Source organism: Pithys albifrons, chromosome 6 (assembly GCF_047495875.1).
Source record: "Pithys albifrons albifrons isolate INPA30051 chromosome 6, PitAlb_v1, whole genome shotgun sequence".
In the NCBI taxonomy this organism is placed as follows: domain Eukaryota; kingdom Metazoa; phylum Chordata; class Aves; order Passeriformes; family Thamnophilidae; genus Pithys; species Pithys albifrons.
Genome location: NC_092463.1, coordinates 28837999 through 28861482, shown reverse-complemented (window position 1 = coordinate 28861482; position 23484 = coordinate 28837999). Strand labels below are relative to the sequence as shown.

Below are 23484 nucleotides of genomic sequence, written 5' to 3'. Positions count from 1 at the left end.
AAATATTCAAGCATTTGGCTCTTGCAGCTGCAATTAGAGCCAGTCCACTTCACATCAGCCCTTCTCTGACACTTTGCATTCAGGTCTTCATGCAACTTAGTGACAGTATATATATGGATATATATTATATTTCTATATCCCCTCAATCCCATTTTCAAATCAACATATACTTATCAGTGAAGAAAATGTTGGCCAGTAACAGTCTTTTCCTGTGTTTGCTAAGTCCTGATCTGCCAACCCGAGCAAATAAGTCACCAGTGATGCAGCATGCAGGTCCTTTTTACCATGCCTGGATCACCAACATGCAAGGATTGCCTGGATAAATTATTTGCAGGATTGCTCAGACAACACCTGGAATTGCCGAAGCGCTCAGACACGCAGATGGTTGAGAGGAACTTGTATGTGGCACTCAAATTATTTTGTTAATGGTGCCATCTCCTGGTAGCAATTAGGTAAACTGATCTTTGTCCCCACAAATTTCTCATACTTTCTATTTTAATACCATAGCACTGAAGACAGGTAAACAAAACCATTTACATTTCTTTGTCTGATAATGTTGTTTTTACTATTTAATAAGGAATATTCAAATAGGAAACTAGCTTTTATTAAACAGCAGTGTATTTTAGAACAGAACTTCCATAATATAGACCCAGCACTTTTGGAAAGATTGTATTCTTTTCCTGCTCGTGTTGCTTTCATTTATTTCTTTCCTAAGTATCAAACAATATAAAACTAAGTTAGACGGTACTGACAGAAAACAACGGGTGTGCTTATCAGTGCAGGTCCTAAACCACCATATTTTGGGGAAGAAATTGTGCAGTTCAGAGTGGGTTAAGAATATCTGATAAATGAACAAAATAACTGTACACCAGAAGACACTGATGGCATGCCCAAGTCAGTAAGAAATATGTCTTCACATTCTGAATCAGACTAGCAATGTCTGAATGCCATGTTCAGAGCCTTACAAGACCTCATTTTTCAGAAGTTATAAGAAATAGTGAAGTTGAACTTGGAACTACTAAGAGATCACAGTGGAGTAAGTGACATATCTAAGTAACGGATCTAATTCCATGATATTGAGGAAAAATGTATTCCTCAACTTAGCCAATAATTTCTTTCACTGATAGAAAGTTACTGTACACTTACTCTCTCTAGTTCTTCTCTTCTGTTTCTGTCACAGACTATGCAGTTGCTGTGACAAAAGATGCTTAACTGAAATGCAACTCAATGCATTTTGTCAACAGAAAGAATTTGTAACAGGTGCAATTATAGTTTGACCTTCACAAGACTTCTGTAAAGATCAATAAAATAAAGTTTGCAAAGTGCTCATATACTATAAAAGTCAGAATCACACAGTAGCTAATCTAACTGATAATACAGTTCCTGTAAGTGGGTAAACTTCTTAGTGGTGATGAATTTGGCTTTTACTGTACTTAGATTTGATACACAGATTTCTCTAGCATGACAGGGTAGCAAACTTTGCAAAAACATACAGTATCCTGAATGCATAGATAACCTTTCCCTACCAGGAGGAATGGACATCCATTCTGTGTAAGGACTTTGCTGCAGATTCCAGTTTGATGTAATATATGTTTTTCTTCACATTTCTGTGCTCAGAAAGCTGCATCAAACTTACTCTTCCCTGTACTTGAACATTGTTATCATACCCCAACATTTAATCAGCCATCACCTCTATCTTTTTGACTGGAGGAAAGCAATCTCGCATTTCATTTGACACACATTTGCCCATATGTTTCCATGCTTCCATCCTTCCCAATCTTCCCAGCAAAAGAGAAGAAAGAGATACAAAGGTGATCCAGTATCTAACCAGCCACTTCAGGACTGCAGCTGGTTTACCCTGACAAGTGTAAAGACTGTCTAGCAGAAATGCCTTGTTGGAAGTAGGTCTTATTCAATAAATACATAAAGTAGCCCAATCATGGCCAGTTTTGCAAGCACTCACAAGAGAATCATGCTGGAAGATATGCCAGAAGAAAAGACTATTTCTATTGGTATGTGATGCATGATGTTCAGACAAGCTGAAACGGTAGCAAGGGAGATAGGGAAATGTTGCCACAAGTTGTCTGTGGGTTACAACAGAACAGTTTGGAAGGGAAGGGAGAACTGAATGTCACACCTAATAAGAAAGTCAAATCATCTAAGTGGCAGATTTTTTACTTTGGGAACTCCAATGGTAGACAGATGTAAGATACACACTAAAATAATATATTTCGGTATCCAGGTGTTTGTGCAAAAAACTTATCTGAAGTGAGATTTTCAAAACACATAATTAAGGGAACATTACAATCAAAATAGTGAATAACAAAGCAAATTGTCAACATTTCCAATATATATTAGAGGCCAGATATTGAACAGTTTGAAAGCAAAAGAGTGATGGAACTGAACAGAAGGAATATCAAGAGTAAGCAGGGAAAAGAAGTCTGAGAGGAATAATCAGCTCGCATCAACTTGTAGGTGGTTCAATATCCTACCTTTTTTTCTGTATTCCCAAATGCATCTCATTACACGTTAGCTGGGGTTTTTAACTTGTTTTTCCAACTATGCTTCTATATTTCAGAGAAAAATCACTTTGATCTAGAGATAAAAACGTTGCATTTATCTTCTGTGGGTGGAATTAAGCCAAATTAATTTTTACTGTCATGAGTACCTTTTATCTTTGCCCAACTTTTCTAAGGAACCTTCAGAATCTTGTTTATATTCAAATTGTTTAAAGATTTATTATTATTTTTATGCAGCTAATTATCAATTAAAGGGCTAATAATTTCAATGAAGGTATCTGAGTTATGTATCTTACTATTGTCTTATTGATTAATGTTTTTGAACTGCAAGTGGAACATTCATCAATCTCCCTATACAGCATTATTTTATAATTTAGCTGGAAGGGGCTGCCCGCTAGTGACTTGGCAGCACTGCTCTGTGAACTCTGCTGATTGGAAGCTGCCAGAAGTACCACATCGATCCCAGCTGTTGACTTCTGCTTCTATATTTAAAAATAAGTTATTTCTTTGTTATGCAAATGGAAGGCAGAATGGAATCTTTTTGTTCTGAAACATAGAGTAGCAGCAGTGGAAACTCCAAAACATTCTGATATCAGACAGAAGGAGATTTAGTACCTACCTTGGCATTTCACATTAAAAATGTCACAGTAGGCTGGCATATCACATACTTCTTTGTGTGCCTAAGGCTTTGTAAAAACAGAGCGATTACTAATTAACATTAAGAAAAGCCTCGGGCCGCGGCGTGCGCGCCGTACGGCCGATCCCACAGGCGGCCGGGAGGTGGCGCGGCTGCTGCGGGACCCGCGCTGGGACCCCCGAGCGCCGGAACGGGAGAGGCGCGGCTCCAGGGACAGATGTCCGAGAGGATTTCACCCTTTTTATCTTTTCCTACGGATGATGCCTTATTGAACGTAACAGTTTAAAAACAAAGCCTGCACTGAGTTGGAAATAAGAAGCTGTTAATAAGCATCTACTACTACCACCACCACCAAAAAAAAATAATAAAAAATAACCAAAAGCAAGAAAAGGTATTGGGAATTGAGTGAAACCACACAGCCTTTTATTTTACAATTATCACGCAAATCAGGCAACACAAGGTAATGGTTACTGGATGACTCAGAAAACTGGCAATGCCCTGGCACTTTTTGTCTTTGATCACTAGTTTTAGTTCAATCTAAAATGGTAATATTACCCACTTGGCTCAAAAGTGATTGCTTTGGCGGTTTCAGGAAAATGCATGATTGTTCCCATCATAAAATGATGACAGCTACTGGGCAAAGTGATCTGAAAGGAAGGCTTTGTCTGAACAGTAAAGTTCAGCTATTTATGAGTTGAAATGATATTGTATGGATCTAGTCATACTTGTATACCTATTTCTGTATAAGTAGGGATTTAATCACTATAGTTATGAGATACTTTTATGCTTATATGTCTGCTCTAGAAGATGTGCCAATACAATTTTACTGGTAAAAGCCTCAGTTTAGTGAACAAAAGAATACAAATACTGAGAGAAGATGAGAGTAATAAATTAATAATTTCATCACACTTAAGGTTATGAATACATGAATAAGTCTGCTCAAAACAAATTAGACAGGGAATATGTCAACCATGATTTTAAATATCTGTGATAGGAGAGTTAATAAGCATGAAAAATACTGTAGCATTTATAATACTATTCCTTTATCCTCTGCACTATGTAGCCTTCCCACTCTTGTCTCCTTCCCAGAGTCATGGAACTCTCATCTTGATGCCGTCTGTTTTAAGAGTGGAAAAGCTGGTAGGCAGTCTTCTGTCAAAAAGGTGCCTGAGCCACCTTTCAAGCAAAAGCATCTTTCAGATGACAGTAAATCTGGAAACAGTGGAGGTCTGTGAAATGCAAAAGGCACTGGATGTAAGGGCTTGTGCAAGGGCAAAGGGTCCCAATGCTTTTAGAGGAAGGGCAGGGAGTGCTCCCTGCCTCAGGCATTGGAGCATTAACTACAAGGTGCTTCTGGGCCCAGACAAAGTCAGTTTTGGCTGGAAGGCTGGGAAAAAAGAAGCAGAAGAAATTATATTTCTAGTACAGTCACTGACACCTCTGTCCTTTTGATCAAAAGAGTAAATTATATCATGCAACCATGCTATTTTATTTTTTTATAAAGCACTGTGAAGAATTTAAGAGCTATCCCCATCAGTGACAGACTAGTCTCTTTGTGTGTGCTTTCTATTTTACACTGAGCTCCACATTTTGCACCAGAATAGGAGATGCACAGGTGCAGTTTAATCTAACACACTGTAAAACTGCATTCTACTTTGTCACAGTACTTTGTGAAAATGTATTAAGAAATTTGTGCTAAACAAGGCTGGAAACCCATGGATCTGCCATGACTAACTAAACACACATGTAGAGATACAATGCCATGACCAAAACTGGCAAGGTTAGAAACCTCAGCTGTCCTTAATTACTTACTGAAGACCTTAAATCTCATCTCAGAAGAAATCAGAAAGGCTGAGACACCTAGAAACCCTTAGGGATTCATGCCTGTGAGCATGATTCATTTTTGAGAAATGCAGTTAAGCCCTCTGACCCATGACTTCTGGCAAACCCGAATGCCCTCACCCTCTCTCCTGCCCCTTTTCCAGATGGTAGAGCTGGCAGAATGGAGCATCACAGCTCTAATTCACAATTGGACAAATTAACTTAAACATTAAAATAAAAACTGTGCTTAGATACTTCTGAATGTCAACTGTAAAGGTTGAACTATTCTATTTTTGCCTTAAGGCCAGTAGCAAAAGAGCTGGGGGCTGAGACAGTAACATCTTAAATGGCTGCAGCTGTTTACTTGGTCAATGTGAGCCAGGTCCCTCAGGTCAAATTTTCTTTTTTTTTGATAAGAATATGTCAGTTAAGTTTCCATGTATTAAATTCAGTGACCCAAGTGCTCAAATAACTCATGTTTTTTATGCCTAAGTCAACAGAGGAACACGAATAAACTAATCACTTTTCAAAGATTAGGAATCTCTGAAAAATCAGGCCCTACTAGAAGTGTCATAGGTCATTACCAACAAGTCACTATTCATTTTGGAAGTTATATAGGAAACTAATTAAGTTACAGCTGGCAAATGTATAATAAATTTATATTGAAAAATAGTTTGTCTTCATAGAAATACTCAACAGAATCTGCCAATTTTTGTCAAACTCTGGCAGCATACACATGCTTAGGAATTTTGGCATTTGCCTTCAAGACACACTTTCATCATGCCTGTTTTCTTTGTAGCTCCCCTGGCTGGCGCCCTGCCTGGCAGACATCTGCAGCATGAGGCCTCAGGTTCTCCAGGCTCACAGCAGAGATAGATTCCCTTAGTTTAGGACCTTAGTGCTTGGATGCCCCAGCAAAACATTTAATTTCATGGAACCTTTCAAAAAAGCAAGTTTTCAGTTTGAAACTGAAGTAGACTCCTATGAAATGCTTATTTGTGAACAGCCAATGTACAAGTTTGTAGATGTGTTTAGCAAAATAGTTTACATTTCTTATAGTGTGGGCTCTCTGTTCTTCACCAAAATAAAGCAATGATTCAGCAGGAAGCACAAATAATAGCTCACCCAGTAGACTCCATTTTCAGCATTCACTTGCTCCAGTTGATAGAAACAAGTGCAGCAAAAAGCAAGTTGAAACTCTGGATCCCATTCAGCTGTCAAATTTGTCACCACTGAGAAGTGCCTCATCTACACAGACAGTTCCCCTGGTTTACACTTGATTTGGTTGAGATCTTTCCCATCTGGCACATGCACAGAAAACGCCAGGAATATGAGACTTTTGGTTCAGATGCCATAGGGCTGGTGAGGCAGAAGGTGGCTGGTTCAGTATGTGGTAGGGCTTCCTGCATTGAATAAATTATGGCCTATTTTTCTAGAGTGAAAAAAACCCAACTAGTTCCTCTGTGAAAGTGATAGGCTTAGCAAAGTTTGGAGGGAACAATTTACAGGTTCCATGCTCTGGATTATCCGTATGAAGCACAGCTTTTCCAGGATGTCAATATTTTAGTAGGCCTTGCTGAGTAACACTGCACCATAATCCATAATTACTCAATTCTGATTTTTCACTCTATGTCTTACGAACTTATGGACTGAAGTAGTATATGGGGGTTAAGCTGCCTAGTGATTTATTTTTAAAATTGCCCTAGGAGGTTTTGGTTTTTTTCTTTTCCTTTCTCCATCATTTCATAGGATGCCCCTAGTAATTAAATGAATTCCTTGGAAATCATATTCAGTAGCTAGTCAGAAAGTTTCTCAGGGTAATACTTTATTTATACTTTTGCCTCTATTCTGTTGGCAAACAGCTTATCAAAACTGCGCCATGAGATTCACATAGGTCTGTGCTTAGCAAACCCATGTGGCATGTTAAGTGTTGCTATGGCAGAAATGAACAGATGTTAGAGTTTAGTGTAAGTACTCTGTGTTCTTCTCTCATTCAAAGTTGCACTGTTGTTATTTTTGTCATCCAGCTTCTTAGAAATGCTGTTGCAAGTTGCAGTAGTTTGCTTTATCTCTTGATTTCTGTCCGTGCTTGAGAAGAGAGGGCCAATATGCTATTTGGTGTTTTTGAGAATTTATCTGTTGTTGAAAATCACCTTTGCTCACAAGGTAGTACACTAACTGTAAATGAAACCAAGCCACTAATAAAATCCTGACTCGCCCAAGTTTATCAATATGGGAGCAGAGCTCTAAATCTCTCTGTTAATATAGAGGAATAAGACAACAAAATTAAGACACTTTTGTGAAGTCCTGGCTCCTTATGAAGAGTCATGATACCAGCACATGAACAAAGACTGTATGATTCTGATAATTTTCCTTTTAGAAAAGTTAGTTAATTTGACTTGACTCCTGGAGTCCTTCTAGAATGGAATATATAATCAATGAATCCACCAGTGCACCTTTAAGTGGACTTTTTTAATATGCACATGTATATACACTTTTACTGACAGAAATTTGATAATCAGATTGAGTCTAATTTTATGTTTACTTTGCAGTTCATTGAAGATTAAGCATAAGGCTGAAAGAAAAAGTAAACAATGGCCAGTGATTAGCCAAATCTTAAGTCTTGTAAGAACATCCTGATTGAAAATACAGACATGGCAGAAAATATTTCTTCCTCTCATCCACTGTATTTTTGCATTTTGAACCCCAGTCTTCAACACTTATATATCAAACTGGTTTTTTTCAGACATAGACCATGGCGTGGAATAATTTTCAGCTTTTCACTTTTTACTCTGGCACGTGTTTTACAGTGCAGCCTGAATGTTTCTCACTGCTGAAGTTAAATGGCTTAGCATTGGAACACTAATTGTTAGAAATGACAACTAGTATCCTTCAAGTTTTCAGGAGAAGAATAGCAAGAAGGATGCAATACCTTGTCAGTTCAGTGGAACTCAGTGGAAAAGCAGAAGCAGAAGACTTCTTTAAAAACTAAACTACTGTTAATGCACCCTCAACTTCCCCACTTCCTTAATGTTTCAAAACTGACTGAACTCACCACATAAAATCAGTCCAAGCAGGTTCTTAAAAACATGTTTTATAGGTACAGAGGTTAGCCAGCAGCATTTTCCTATCTACCTTCACATCATCTTCTTAATGATGAATTAATTTATTTTACCTACTTCTGATGCCATTCCATAATTTAAACAGTCTTTTCATCAATGAATCTATTTTAGTAAGACTTTTATTGAAAACATACACAAAGTCCACACATTATTTAGCTTCTGAATGTACATATTACAGAATATTCATATTAGAGAGGAATATTTTAAGAAAAGGGGAAATACAACTGACAAGCTCCAGCTTACATTATTACTAAGGCATTTAGGCTTAAGAGCAAGTTATATTGTGTGCATGTGTATCTGTATCTATATACACAAACACACAAACACAGGTTATCTGTTTTGAAACTGTACAGTTCTATGCAAATGATTATTGTTTGCTTTTTCTATTTTTAGGACACTAAATAAAGCTTTTATCCAAATAGTAGAAGTTGTTCACAGAACAGCAGTTATAATCTACTCCTCAAGAGTTTGCTTACAATTACAATACTAACGATGCACAAAAACCCTGCAGATCTTCATGGGAAAGTTCTCTCTTACCAAAATGAGGCTTAAGTAAGAAAAACACTAGTTTGCAAAGGCACCGTGGAGACAGGTTTTAGTACATTAAATACAACATGAATCATTCACAATAACAAGTTTAGTGTTTCTGGGAACTTTTGTAAATACAACACAGTTGGTCACACAAAAATGTTTCTGTTGATTTGTCTTGGCAACTCAGATATATCAACAGTGTAACAGCATAACAGCTTTGTTCCCATCTGACAGAAAATAATGGCAGTTCTGCAAGGCAAACGTTAAACCTGACCGCATGTATTTATTAATTCCACAGTGTTTTGACAGATTATAGGGGATGAAACTTAAAGGATGCTGACACGCTCACTGAGGGCTTTCATTTCTGTTTCTTCTAGCTTGGTGTTTTCATTATGGTTAGCACTTGGACTGATAAGGTGTGCTGGATACTGTAATCCATGTTCTCCAGAATACTGTTCCCATCGAGAGTCATCACTTTCGTGGGTAATGTAACGTTCCCCCATTTTACATTCCAGTTCCCTTAAATCTAACCAGGTTTGGTAGTCCTGAAATAGAATAACAGTATTAGTTTTTCCTAAAATAAATTACATTCTCTTCTGCTATCAATAGTATGCAAAGTGCTATTAACTCAGCTATCTAAGGGTCATCCCTATTGTTGTAGAATGGAAAAATAATATATAAACATGAAATCTGCTAAAGATATTAATTTCATCTCTAGAGGATTGTTTGATAAATTAATTTTATTTAACTTTATCATATGTATAGTACTGACATGTTACGGGTTGTTTTGCAGAATATATGGATATGTACAGATAGCCACATCTAAATGAGGCATGGTGGTAAAGCAATTCCTAACCCTAGTCACAAGATGAAAAAGGAAGAAGAAACATATTTAAATCATACATGTACGTGCTAGTGACCTGTATCAGACAGTCAAGACAGTTGCTCCACCTCAGTATAACCATGCAGAACATAAATTCAGCTTGGAGTGGAAAAAAACTCTTTTCCCAAACTTGGGCAATTACTGGTCTGCTCAAAGAAACATATAGATCTAAACATCGATATACTTTGGAACTCCATGCTAACAGTCAATTTTAAGCCTGGAAGCCTAGTTTGAGTCTCATGCTGTTTAGACCACTGTGCACTGCAGCCTTTGATCTAAAGTATAAAACAATTTAATAATTTCTTTTCTTATTCCTATCCAAAGTTTACAGGAAACTTCAGTAATAGAGCCAATACTAGCCCTATGCAGAATAATCTCTCCTTATAATCCTATATTCAGTTTTCTTTTTTCTCCTTTATCTTGTCTCAACCTAACACACAACCCTAACCACCTAGACAAAGCACCAGAAAGCCAAACACCATAAAGGCATGAAAGCCTTCATCTTTATTATCTCACATCCTTTGGCCTATTTCTTACACAGTCAGCCTCTCAGAGAACACCTCTTAGTCTCACTTCCCTGTAACCACTATTATCTGTCTTTAGCCTGCAAGGTAGGGCTCTTCTAGAAAAAGGACCCATCCCATCCATGGTGCTACAGCTGCTGCTGTACTGCCTCATCTTAGTTCATCTCCACTCACTATTGCACAGGCATTGGGAGAAAGGCTCTGTCTTGTCACGTGAGACAGCAAGCATCCTTGCTGCAGACCTTAGCATAGATCACCTCTGGTCCCCAATGACTCAGGCAAATGCATTATGCAGTGGTTGCCAGGGGGAAGAGCCATCTTGGGAGAAGACTAGAAAGTGACAGGAAATCTAGGACAAAGAAAGTAAGCCCAGGATAAATGGCCCTGGAGAAGGTGGGGTGCAGGGTGGGACGTTACAGCCCATTTCCTCGTATACCAGCAGATCACCATCTACTTTGAGAAACAGTAGCTGCTAAAAGGTACTGGAGTAGAATTCAGTTTTCCGTTTCCATAAAGATTCCTTTAGGATTGTGGATTATGCATCTGATCTGTGCCATGTGGTGCCATGACTACTATCCTAGATGCAAACATGGCTCCCCTGGGAGATGTGATGGGTTGATGTACAGGCCTCAGCCTGTCATCCTACCCAGGCAGTGACCCAATGCCCTGGCTCCTCACTGAGTGTCTTAAGACCTTGAATTTGCAGTGATTTGACTGCTGCCAGGATCAAAAAATTGCCAAATGGTGAGTACAAGACAGACACTGCCAACATCTCAGAAATTCCTTACATCTCAGCTTTTAGTTGAAGAATTAAACTGAAGGTGGCTAACGCATTTTCTTGGAAAGCATACAACTTCACTAGTTCTTCTGATGACTGTGAAGTGAAAGCTCATTAATTACTTTTAATAAGAAGTGAATTAGGGTAAACTCCAGGCAACGACATAATGTAAGTTAAATGACTGCAAGGGGTGTTTTTTATACACACAATTTTCTCAGTGGACAAATATTATAAAATATTTTTGTGGTGTACTTTGAAAGCATTAAACATTTTGGTATTGGAACCTAGTACTTCAGAAATTAATGAGAAACTATAGGTAAATTGGTGAGGGACCATGAAGTTCTCAGAATCTGAAAACATTTTCAGGTCTGCAGACTTTCTTAGATTGTACTTTGCTTAAAGATGATGTTTTAAATGCTTAGAGTATTAAAACATGGTAGTTGTAGAAATACCTGTAACCACGGGTGACTTAATGTTTTGTCCACACTGTAGCGCTTTCTCATTTTCACTTGCAACAAATTATTTATGAGATCAATAGCTGAAAAGAAATAACACTAGAAAATGTTAGTTTAAATATATTTATTTCAACTAGGATATGCAAACAGAGCACTAGCCAGACATAGTAGTTGTAAAAAGAGAGCAGTTATCCTTTCTTACTCCAGCTTCTTACAAACTGCCGTCAATGCTGAAGTCCCTGAATCCATGCAACCCTTCCTAATGGGATTACAATTGTTTATCTGAACAGTTGCTTGAAGATAATTCTTGTTTCCTGCTCAAGTGAAAAAAAATCTCATGTAAGTGAGAACTATAGAATTCTTCAGGTACCACAGTAAATATATATATGCATATATTCCCCTGAGTCTCTCAGTGTCATTTTTGGCTGACAGCTGCATCTTCCTAGTCACTGAATGGAAAAATCAGGGTTGCAAGTCATCAAGCCTTGCAGTACTTTTCTTCTGAACTGAGCATTGCTTTTACCTCCTAGTCAGCAACCTGCTGTTTCAGAAAAGTTAGAGGGCTTCTTTTACAAATTTCATAATTTCTGTGGTTTTGGAGTCAATGATTTACAAAGGTTCACAGAATCACAGAATAGTTGGAAGGGTCCTTAAAGATCATCCAGATCAAACTGCTCTACGATGGGCAGACACACCTTCTATTAGACCAGGTTGCTCAAAGTCCCATCCAACTTGATCTTGAACACTTCCATGGATGGGTCATCCACAACTTCTCTGACCAACCTGTTCCACCGTATCAGCACCTTCACAGTCCAGAATTTCTTCCTAATATCCCAACTAAACCTACCCTCTTTCAGTTTAAAGCAATTACGCTTTGTCCTGTCACTACACGCCCTTGTAAATTAAGTCCCTCTCCAGCTCTCTTGTAGCCCCCTTTAGGTACTGGAAGGTGCTGTAAGTTCTCCCTGGAGACTTCTCTTCTCAGACCTGAACAGTGCCAACTCTCCTGCCCCACAGGTATGTGTGCTGTGGTGCCTGAAGGCATGAGGCCCATGAGACAAAGACCAGTGCATGAAACTGCTCTGAGTGACCCATCTGGAAAAATCTCTGGAATGCGACTGCTGAGTTTTGAACGCAATTATTAAAAACATTACAAAATTTTTAAAAAATGATGGTACCATGAATGTGCTATTCTCAGTGGTACTAAAAATTCACTATTGTTTCAGGGAAAAGTTATTGTTATTACAGAATAACTGATTAACCACAAGCAATGATAATATTCCTGCAGCTTCTCCATTTCACCAGGTTATCCCTTGGCTTGTCCAAAGTATTCTGGTTTACTATTTCTCTGTTTATATCACGGTGACCGGAAAAGATGCTCTGGAAAGTAACACAAAAACATGGCATCACTGACGGGCATTGGGTCTGAAACATGTCAGATGGATAACTGTTGCCAGCTTGGTATTGAATGAGAGGAATGGTTATGTTGTCCATTTTAAGAGATGGGAGAGAATGCTTTAAACTGATTTAATCTCTGAAGTTGTATTTTGCACAGCAATACAGAAAAGCTTTTCTTTTTTAACAGAGACATCCCCTCCCCAGGCTCAATTTGTCAAGTAGGGCTTTATGCGTGTTTCCCCCATGGGGCAGAGCACAATGCAAACAACATCCAGGAAAATGGGAATGTAAAGGGCAGCCTATCTGAATGCATGCAGTAAGTTTGACAGACAAACCTACTGTTAGCAACAGCAGCCTATCACTGAAGTAGCCCTGACTTCCTGGTGATGAATACTGTCTTGAAAATCAAAGCAATTATGGGAATGAGATAAAATAAATCTCAGGACTTCTGACAAAAAAAGCATTGCCAGAGGCTCTGAGCCATTCTTTTCCTGGAACAGATGGTCCTAATTTTACTTTTCTGTTGTGGACAAACAGATTCTTATCTACTGTCTCTTTTAGCATTATGTACAGTTAATGCTAAAGTCTCTAACTTATGTTTATTTCATTCCCTCTCAAAGTGCCAGTGAAGTGGCTGTGGGATAAAAAAGTCAGTGATAGGCAGTATCACACTGAAAAGTCACTTGTTTTCAAAAAGAGTAGGGTTAATCTTTTTCCTCTTTATTGGTAATAGAAGTTCTCACATTCTAAGCTATGGGGAAGAGACTGGAAAGCCAGTCATATACCATGGTTTAGTTATAGACAGACTTCTGGTATCACCTGGGAAAAAGTAGAGGCTATTGTTTTTATCTGATGCTTGGAATAAGGGAACAAACTCCCTATCCACTGCAGTAAATCTGGGTATTTGCAAACATCTTCAACATTGTCAACTTACCCTTAAATTCTACTGAATTACAATTAAGACTTCAGTCTGTGTTTTGATACATTGGCCAGTGCTGAATGTGTATTTAACAAGGTTACCATTACCTTATTATCTTCTGTGCTATTTGAGTATATATGATCTTCAGAGATAATTTTTCATCATTTACTATGAATCTCAGTTTGGAAAATAGGTCAAGAACTCAATGAAAGGTTGATTGTCCTGGTAACTGCTGAGATGTAACTGCATGCATCTCAACATGTGCCTCTGTAACTGCCAACTACCTACTGACTATTCTTCCTGCCTTTGAGTACTGATACTGTCTCTATTCCGCATCTTCTGTGCAACCCACTGGAAGCAGATATGACGGTGAGCCTTACAAGTGATAAAATTATACACAGCTATTCAACCTCCCTCAAGTTACAAGCGGATGAGGACCCCTTTGCCCCCTCTTTCACTTCAGGACAATGATATACTACATGTAATAACATACTTCTTTGTATTCTTGGGGGAAATTGCCAATGGCTTGTTGAGCAGACCAGAAAGGCATTGGTCTACAGAAATATCACAAGAGGAGGTGCACAAAGAAGGACAGGGAAGAAAACTATGATGAAAGTGAAAAGATAGCTTCACCAGATGGTTAGAATTGTCAGTATTGAACAATCATTTACCTGAGAACAGTTTACACAAATAATCTGCTTGTTTCACCACTGGAATACTGCTGTCTCTGAAACCAGTTTTGCTGTTCATGCTTAGTTCTTTAGCTAGGGTTCTCTCTGACAAGAAAGTTTTGCTTATCACTTGCCTCTTCATAAATAAGCAGAAATAAATAAATAAGCAGAAATGCAACATGAATATTATGAAAACTAAGGGTTTAAACTATCATAGAATCAATTGGGTTGGAAAAGACCTCCAAGATCATCGAGTCCAACCCTTGGTTCCAACTCTAGTCCATTTACTAGATCATGGCACTCAGCTCCACGTCCAATCTGCGTTTAAAAATCACCAGGGATGGTGAATCCACCACCTCTCTGGGCAGCCCATTCCAATGCCTGATTACTCTCTCTGTAAAGAATTTTTTTCTGATATCCAACTTAAATTTCCCCTGGCAGAGCTTAAGCCCGTGCCCCCTTGTCCTATTGCTGAGTGCCTGGGAGAAGAGACCAGCCCCCACCTGGCTATCTGATACAATTTCATTTCCTTTAATACTCCAAGTCTTAAAACTTAGGTGTAGAAAGAAATCATACGTGAGTTTCAACTGCAAAGAGCCTTCGCTACTTTTTACCAGGAAATCGTGCACTCCAAGAAATGGCCACTTCTCAAGCACAAGTGTTCTATCTGAGTATGAGAAGTCAAGATGGAAGTGATACACTCTGGCAAGGCAACAAAAGAACAGTGCTGTGTAAAGCAAAGAAGCAGCTGGGAAGTTCAATAGTGACACTGAGTGCTGGAACTAAATACTTAAAGCACATGTGGCAAGTTCCTGGTTATTCTCACTGTTTCAGCTTTCAAAAAATCCATGCCGTTCTGACAGTGTCCTGACAGTCAAAAACTTAAAAAGGTTAGTCTGGCTTCAGTTCATGTAAGATGTATGTGCAGTAGTATTCATGTTGACTCAATTTCTGAATAAAAAGAATTAATCATGTAACTGTTTGGTGATTAAGTTTTGAGTTGTAGTGATTACAAACATTGGAGGTAAAAATTTGGAAGGCATTATTTATTTTCAACATAAAACTTCCGTATGATTCAGAGGATTATACTGGGACAACTGTTATGGAATTAAAATATTCTGTCTAGGAAAATAAAGGTGGTTTGATGAGCAGGTAGCAACTACATTGTATTTTAAAGTAAACTTTATGCATTTTCACTAGAGACTAATTATTTTTTTAAAAATCAGGTTTTAAAGTAATACTTTAAGACATTTTAGGACCTTCATAAATTTTACAGTAGTCCTCTGTAAAATCAATAACTAAATAAATGCAAAGTATTAAAAAAAATCACCTATGGTCTGCATGCCATCTTTAAGAATTCCAATAGATTATCACCAAGGAGGCAACCTGAAAGAAAGTTCTGAGAGGATTACGGAACTGCTTTTTCTAATACTGGATGAGTACTGGTCATTTAGATAGGTGATAATTCAGCAGAATTCCCAAAAGAAAGATTCAAATGAAACTTTAGAAAGCTCTATATCCCCTCGATTTTAGGGAAGATGACTCTTTAGTTTCATTTTACTGGAAAGAACCTCCAGAGTCAGCAGGTTCATGATTCTTATCTGCTCATGCTAGTTTATTAATATGGCTCATAATTGACTGTAGTAAGGACAAAGTCAGAATTTTCACTCTATGTATCAAATTAACACATTAATTCCTCTTCATAGGAATGACTGCTTTAACTCTATTAGGGTGTGACCTGCACGTAAATGCAAAAGTTTCCAAATACCTGAAAACTCTATTATGAACATATCATTCATTTAGTTCTTCCCTAGAGACTTTAGCTCTTCACATAAGTTATAAACAAGAAATCACTATAATAATATATATATAAAACCAGTGCTAAACTAATATTTATACTTGGTTCAGAATTTTTAAAGCACTCCTATAATATTAGCTACTCTTACTGCCATCATTTTAAAAATTTGATGGTGCCACTAATATAGGAGGCCCAGGACTTTGTGGGCCCTGGATTTTCTGAGAATAGGTCTATTGACTAAAAGTATAATTTTTCATACACATAAATCCTCTCCCTACTGCTGGTCAGCACAGCTTTGTTGACAAACACTCTAGTGTACATGCAGTTATTTTAGCATAAAATAATCTTCAACTGGCAGAGATTATTTTCAGGGACATGGATTCAGCTGTGCTATCAAAACCCTGGCAATTCTAAGCTGCACTTCTACAAGAAAGATTTCTACTATTAATCTATCCTAGCAAATGTGTAAGTAGAGCCAAGACCTTAGTTTCAACAGCTAGCTAAACATTTACAGAGGCAAAGAGCATCTTTGAGCTATAACATGCATTTGACCTTCTCATACTTAATCCTCGCTCATTCATGTGACTTTCTCATTAGTGCGTGAAACAGAGTTTCTATTCACATTATGCTTTCACAAGCCTAAATAGATACTGGCTTGAAGGCAGCTGTGGTATGTATGACTCCAAACCATTGTAACAGGCGCACCATGATTAAATTAATGCATGGAAGGAATTGCAGTGTTTCTTCCCAAAGCATTTTAATAATATTAAGTAACATGAAGCACCTAAACAGTTACGTGCACATCTCATAGCTCATCAGGCTAGTAGCAATGGTTGTTTTGGTAGCTGATGAAAAAAAATTATGAATACAATGATCTATGAAAATTCCATAGCAGAACAAAACATACTGTGAATAATCCGAAGTTTGACACATGTTTGACACATGTTTTAGCATGTTTTAGGACCCTACAGTTCATAAGAACAACAACAACAGTGAAGACACACTAGGTAAAATATACTAACACATAGAGAGGCAAAATCCATCACAGATTCTGTCTTTATATTTACCAGTATTTATTTTTTGTAACCTGTAACTACGTAAAAATAACGCTTTCGAGATTATGCACATTTAGTGGACTGGAAGGTCAAAGCTGGAAACAAGCAGTAAAGCTGTTGAAATCAGGTTTCATGTTTGAGAGATGTGAAATTTAGAGCCATAAAATAGGTAAGAATTCTCTAAGTAGATTTCTCTGTATCAATATCTAAGCAAAAATTTACAATAAAGACTGCATTAAGGTTAAATTTTCATACAGCAATTCTGTGAATTTGGAAATGTAACTTGGCTTGACAATCATTGAACACAGAGCAGAAAAAGATGGACAATGGAACGCTGAATGGCTGTGACAAAACTTAGTTTTCTAAAACATACCGAAAGTCTACCACAAAAACTACTTATCTTCAGTAATGTCTTACAATTCTGTTTAGACATACAAACAGTTTTTGGGGTACATTCTTTCAAAACAGCAAAGTTACTGGAAAAATGTAAGAAAATGCAGCCATTTCGGTAAAAATTAGAGTTCCCTATGAAGAAATCTGACAGCTACAAAAATTGCAATTAAATTTTAATGGATAAAAGGACAGGCACAGTATTACACAAAAAAGCTAGTATTTCTTAGCAGGAAAAGTTGATGAGATTAATCCAGAAGTTATGACATCAGATAGACATATATGGAGAGAAAAGACTCATAGGCAATGACTAGATCACATTACTGAATGGCAGAGAAGACAGAACTGTTGATGGCAACATAAAAACATTAGGCACTTAAAAATATTATCCTCAAATGGATTCTGTCTTCTTTCTTGGCTTATGACTGCAGATTTTTAAGAACTGCTAGAAAATGCTACAGAAAAAGTAATTACCAAGAAAACAAACTAACAGGGACCACAATAGTGCATTCATGACACACTTGTCCAAAATACAACTCACTCCTATACGCTTTTTCTCTGAACCCGCTAGACTTTAATAGTATTTTTTATATAACCATGCAGTTTAAACTGTCATGAGTCATGTATTTTTACAAATCTATCATCTCATCAGTGCAGTTTAAAATTTTAAAAGCCAATTTTACCTTAAGACCAATAATTGAATAAGGACCAAATAAAGGGAATATTTAGGCTACTTTACTACTGTTGTTTCTTTTCCAGACACATTGGTTAGGTATGACATGTTTCATTTTATTTTCTTTTAAAGTTTTGCTACATTCTGCCTTCCAGCTCCCAAATTAACATGCTGCTGGCTTGGCAATTATCAGGAAAAGCATCTAGTGTGCACTAAAACCACAGTGGTTATAAACACACCATCATTCACACTAATTTGTGCACTACCCATTAAATGCAAAGAAATGTGTCATTTTTCCTCTCTGATTACAATAATGACAGAAGATGGCAATAACCAACATTAGGTATTCTTAAACTTTTTACATGAGTAATGGTCTGAAGTAAGCACTGAAATAACTACAGCTGCAAGTTTTACACGTTTGGCTCTCTGACCCACAGTAATAGTCATGAGCAAGATACAAAAGGTTTGACTACTGTTCTGCTTTCCTTAGCATCAATATTTGTTAGCCATTCTGCAACAAATCATATGCCTTTCAGTAAAATCACTGTTGAAGACACTTGCAACCCTGGTTGGTACATGATCACTTCCCTAAATCTAAATTGAAAATTGCTTAACAAGACAAAAAAACCCAGCAACTTTTGAAACATTTACAGTTCCACTGGAAGTATAAACATAGAATTTCAACCAAATTCGTTCCTGCAGTTTAAGAAGCAGCAACCTCAAGTGTATCAACTGCATCTATTGGTGATCCTTATCACATACAGTTGTGAAGTAAACTGCCCCTCCATATATTGCTTTACGTTGTTTGTCTTATCTGCCATCACTTGCTGGGCACTTCAAGTAGTATTGTTGATACAGACAGGAACAGGTAAGAATAAACATTTCTTTTTACTTTGTTTTTTTTTTAGCTCAAACGTAGTTCCTTCTACTACTTCCCACTTTTCTTCAACAGCATTTCTAGGAAAATCATGTTACAAATTTTCAAAGCAACCAATACTAACCTATTTCAGCAGTAAAAAAAGAAGAAACAGTCATAGGATTTTCTATGTTCAGAGAATGTGTTTCTATTGGCATAAATAAATCAGAGAACATATGAATTATCTTAGATGGTAGCCTAGCTCTTTCAATTACACTGAATTCTCAGTATTTGCCTGCTATTAATAAGGCATATAATATAGTCTCTGGATGAAGGTAGCAGTTTTAAAATATAGCTGCAATGTACTATTTGTAAAGTACATTGTCAAAAACCTCTTGGACCCAGCACTGTCTTTTAGTCCTACAGGAAAAAAGCAGTAAGTAATGGAGATAGAAAGAACATTTACATTAGTTTTACTTACAGTAACCTTTTGACAAATGGTTCCTATTTTTGAAATTTACACAGCATAACACTTTAAAAACACCTTTCTTATCTGCTTTAAAGATAGTATTTTTGCATTTATTTCATCTGTGACAATGACAGTTATCTAATCAATTTTGGCTTCAAGTTTTTCATATTATAGCAGTGCAGCCAAATTGTGAAGACTGTGATTGTTTATTATGTGTTAAAATTCTTTTAAGTATTTGCACAAGTTTTTAAATGTCAGGAATTAAACTGGATTGACTGCTGAACCTTCAACATTTTTTCTTTCTTACAAGTCAGAATCACTTATACAATGTTGTTCTAATTTTACAACAATAAGTAATACTTCTTGCAAGAAAACATCTGTGTAGATCCTTGAAGACAAACAGAAATCATACCAGCTTGGAAGAAATAGACCAATCAACGTTCATTTACAAAGACCTTGCCGGATTCTGCAGCAACATCATATTCCACATTGTGACACAAGTCCCTTACAAGCTTGAGTAGAAGAAATAGTACGCTATTATTACCAATCTCTTGGGATAATTATTGCTATGATACAAATATCCAGGAACTAGTTAAACAAGAAAAACACTGTGCCTTTAAAAGAAATCTGTTCTTAACTTTTCCATAATGAAAAAAACTAAAACTAATTGTTAGAAATTTCTGTTGAAAAATCTTTAATGATTAAGAATATTGGCAAAAAGAACAACTGGAAAAATATGGCAGGGAAAATCAAATTTATTAGCTTAACCTGTCTGGGAAGCTGGAAGAGGTGACAACAAGCAAAAGGAAGATTTCCAAGTGCACAAATGTAACCTGCTGGAATTGAAACTAATTCTCTGTCTGAATTTTGTAGATTTAAAGCAGACCAATCTATGAACCCCAGTGTCTTTAGCCTGAAGTGTTTCACATCACCACAGTTTACATTTAAATACACATACCTTTTCAAATTGTTTCTATTTGCAATGTTAAGTAAGGAACTTCATAAATCCCTTAAAATCATCTATTTCTCCCCTAAATGTTTCAACTATTTGCAGCCTTAATTAACACAGCACTGTTCAGAATAGTAATCCAGAGTAACGTGTTAGGACATTGGGTACACGTTTGCTCTTTAACCACACTTTATTGCCAGAGGTAACAGATCTGGATGGAGCAACCAAGTGCACATGGCCCAGCTCCTGCTCTCCTGCAAGCTATGCAGGAGAGTAGATCAGAGAAGCTGACAGAAGAAATATATTTTTTCATTTTCCTTAAGTAATCTGGAATTTGAATTCAAATTTGACCTCTAAAAATCAGCATTATCAATTAATATGTGGACAGTGATCTAGACTCTACCAGCCCATGTTAAATAAACATAATGGAATCTCTTCAGACTTTTTTGAGGTTTTCTTTTAGCACAACAGAGTGGTTCATCAGCTAGCAATTAAATATATGTAATAAAATCACAATGTATAAGCAGAATTTAACTTAGTAATTTGTTGAAGTAGTTTTTCCCTCCCTTTTGCATGCTTGCAGCCTGGTATCCATCCACTCTTAATGAAGGCTGTGATTCTACAAATGGAGAGATAACACCCAGGTAGGTGAGTTTTCTGTAGGTGCTCTGCTGAATCTTCACCTCTGAGTGTAAAAATTGATCTTCTGTCTACCACAGTAGAAACTTGTGGGAGACAATTTCTTGCAGCTTCCCCTGTGTTGATTGCTGTTTGCTTATCTCTAGCGACAGATAAAGCATTGCTGCCAACAGATTCTGTCAGCTTACATATCAAAGTGTGTGGAGGTTCAGGAGAACTTCAGTGTGTAATTGTGCAGATTTATAGCTTTTTTTTTTACCCCAACAGATTTCAAACTTCATCTGCCACTGAGATAAAATAACAAAAAATGCTGTCAGAGCATTTTTCAACTGAGAATCTCACATGGCTATTATATATCAGAGTAAGCACTAAGCGCAATGCTTTAAATTATGCTTAACATGTATGTTAAACATATCACCTGAAAACCAGAAAAACTGTACTGTAAATACCAGAAATTGTAATGGTAGTATCGTAATACAATTTGGCACATATTAAAATTTGGAAAAAGATATAAGAATCATGCTGCCTGAAAATGTTATGTACATGAAAAAGTTGCTGAGACCAGACCTGACAATTTGGTTAAATGCCCTACTTAGTTGTGTTTACAGACATCTTAAATAGAATTCATTTACCTTCTTTAAAGGTGTTGCTAGTTAACTAGTCACATTGTTCTTCAGTTCTTTGGCACCATTGACCAGAACTCGAGTTTCAAAAGCCTCACTGGTTATCTCCAAGCCTCTTCCCCCTGCAGAAAGTCTCTTCTATGACATTTTCTCACACTATTCCTGAAACCTCATCTACTTAGAATTGTTCAGTTTTATCCTCTCCCCACAAAGACCATCAGAGTACAGCAACCTATTGAAATGAAACTAAATTACTGGGACAAGTAGAACAAGAAAATGACTGCAGGGGCAATAGAGCTGAATGATCAGGTACATAAGTAAATATACACAATGCCAATTCCAGCAGCTGAGGTTCCCCACAGATTCTGTAGCAATCTGATCTGTAGGTGGTTGTGTGCCTCCTTCAACAGCTCATGGAAAGATCCCATGCTAAAGGATTATGCCATATGCAGTCTATACATGTTCTGTGGGAAATGTCTGAAGCAGTTGATAGCACAAAACAGAGACATTACATTATGGTAACTTGAAATGTCAATTTTTTTTCTTCACTGTTACATACAGGAAAAAAATATAAATGCAAAATACAACTACTCCTTTTTAGCTTTTATATAAAAACAGCCACAAACTTTTATTACCTTCATGAGAAATTTCTTTCCAAGGATTAGGTGGATACATGAAAGCAGCATTCTGGATTTGGTCATGTATGTCTTCATCTTCATTGAATGGAAAGGTTCCACTGAGGCTTACATAAATGATGACACCCACTGACCACATATCCAGAGATCTGTTATAGCCTTTGTTCCTCAGCACCTCTGGAGCAAGGTAGGCTGGTGTGCCTACAACTGAACGCCTAAATGATTTCTCTCCAATGATTCGGGCAAAGCCAAAATCACAAAGTTTTACCTGTTTGATGAAAAATGCCATAATAAGACATAAATTATTTTTATTACTGAATACATAGTTGAGGAACTTTTATCATGGTTTAGGTGCAAAATGCATCTATACTGTTCCTTAAAGGACACTTTTTTTTAAAAACTTCTCTTTGAGAGCAGTATCTTATTCCACTGAGACATTTAGCTGCTTGAAAAGTCTCACTTAAAATTCAGTGTAGATCCTTCCCTTCCAATTATTGGTATTGACATTATTTACAAATTATCAATAGTACTCATTTTGAATATGGGCAGTTTAAGGAGATTATAGATGAACTCTGCAGATCAAAGGTAAGAGAAGCTGACAGAAATACCTTTTAGTGAGAAATATGACCAGTCAGAAAGGGTATTTAAATATCCTGCAATCTACCTGGCAAATCAACCAGCTAAGTAATTTGTGCTGTAATGGTGAGCAAAATAGAAACAATCATACAAGTTGCTATGCCACATTGAATATCTAGTTGAATATTTTAGGCAAATGACAAAAGGCAAAGATTTTCCAACATGATTTCTTTGTAAAGTGTTTTGAAAAAGTGCTTTTTTTTCTTATCTAAAAATTCTGTGTAGACAGGTCACGAATCACTTTCTTGTTTATACAAAAACATTGCTAACACTAATTTGAATAATTTATCTTAAGAAAGGGCATTTTCTACTTGCCTGTGGGAAAGGATCAGCTGATGCCAATAACACATTTTCTGGTTTGAGGTCACAATGAACAATGTTTTTGAAATGAAGATGTCTTAAAGCAACAAGAATCTGTGAATAAACAAATCAAATTATCTTTGTTTGTTTTATATTGTTTGAACAGTATCAGAGATCAGAGAAGCAAGGACTTATGTGAAGAA

General features: G+C 36.9%; 1 protein-coding gene and 1 long non-coding RNA gene across 5 annotated transcripts in view; one reads left to right on the top strand and one right to left on the bottom strand.

Moving 5' to 3' along the window:
- The window catches only part of LOC139673059 (uncharacterized), a 94740-nt gene that overhangs the window by 50859 nt on the left and 20397 nt on the right, over nt 1–23484 (top strand). The window lies entirely within an intron of this gene.
- Nucleotides 8201–23484, bottom strand: part of PRKD1 (protein kinase D1) — a 118007-nt gene continuing 102723 nt past the window's right edge. For all 4 annotated transcript variants that reach the window (XM_071558006.1, XM_071558008.1, XM_071558007.1 and 1 more), the window contains 4 exons: nt 23297–23395; nt 22346–22613; nt 11268–11353; nt 8201–9175 (listed from right to left, as the gene is read on the bottom strand). In XM_071558006.1, the coding sequence (XP_071414107.1) occupies nt 8957–9175; nt 11268–11353; nt 22346–22613; nt 23297–23395 (672 nt within the window). In that variant the 3' untranslated portion in view covers nt 8201–8956. The remainder of the gene's footprint in view (nt 9176–11267; nt 11354–22345; nt 22614–23296; nt 23396–23484) is intronic.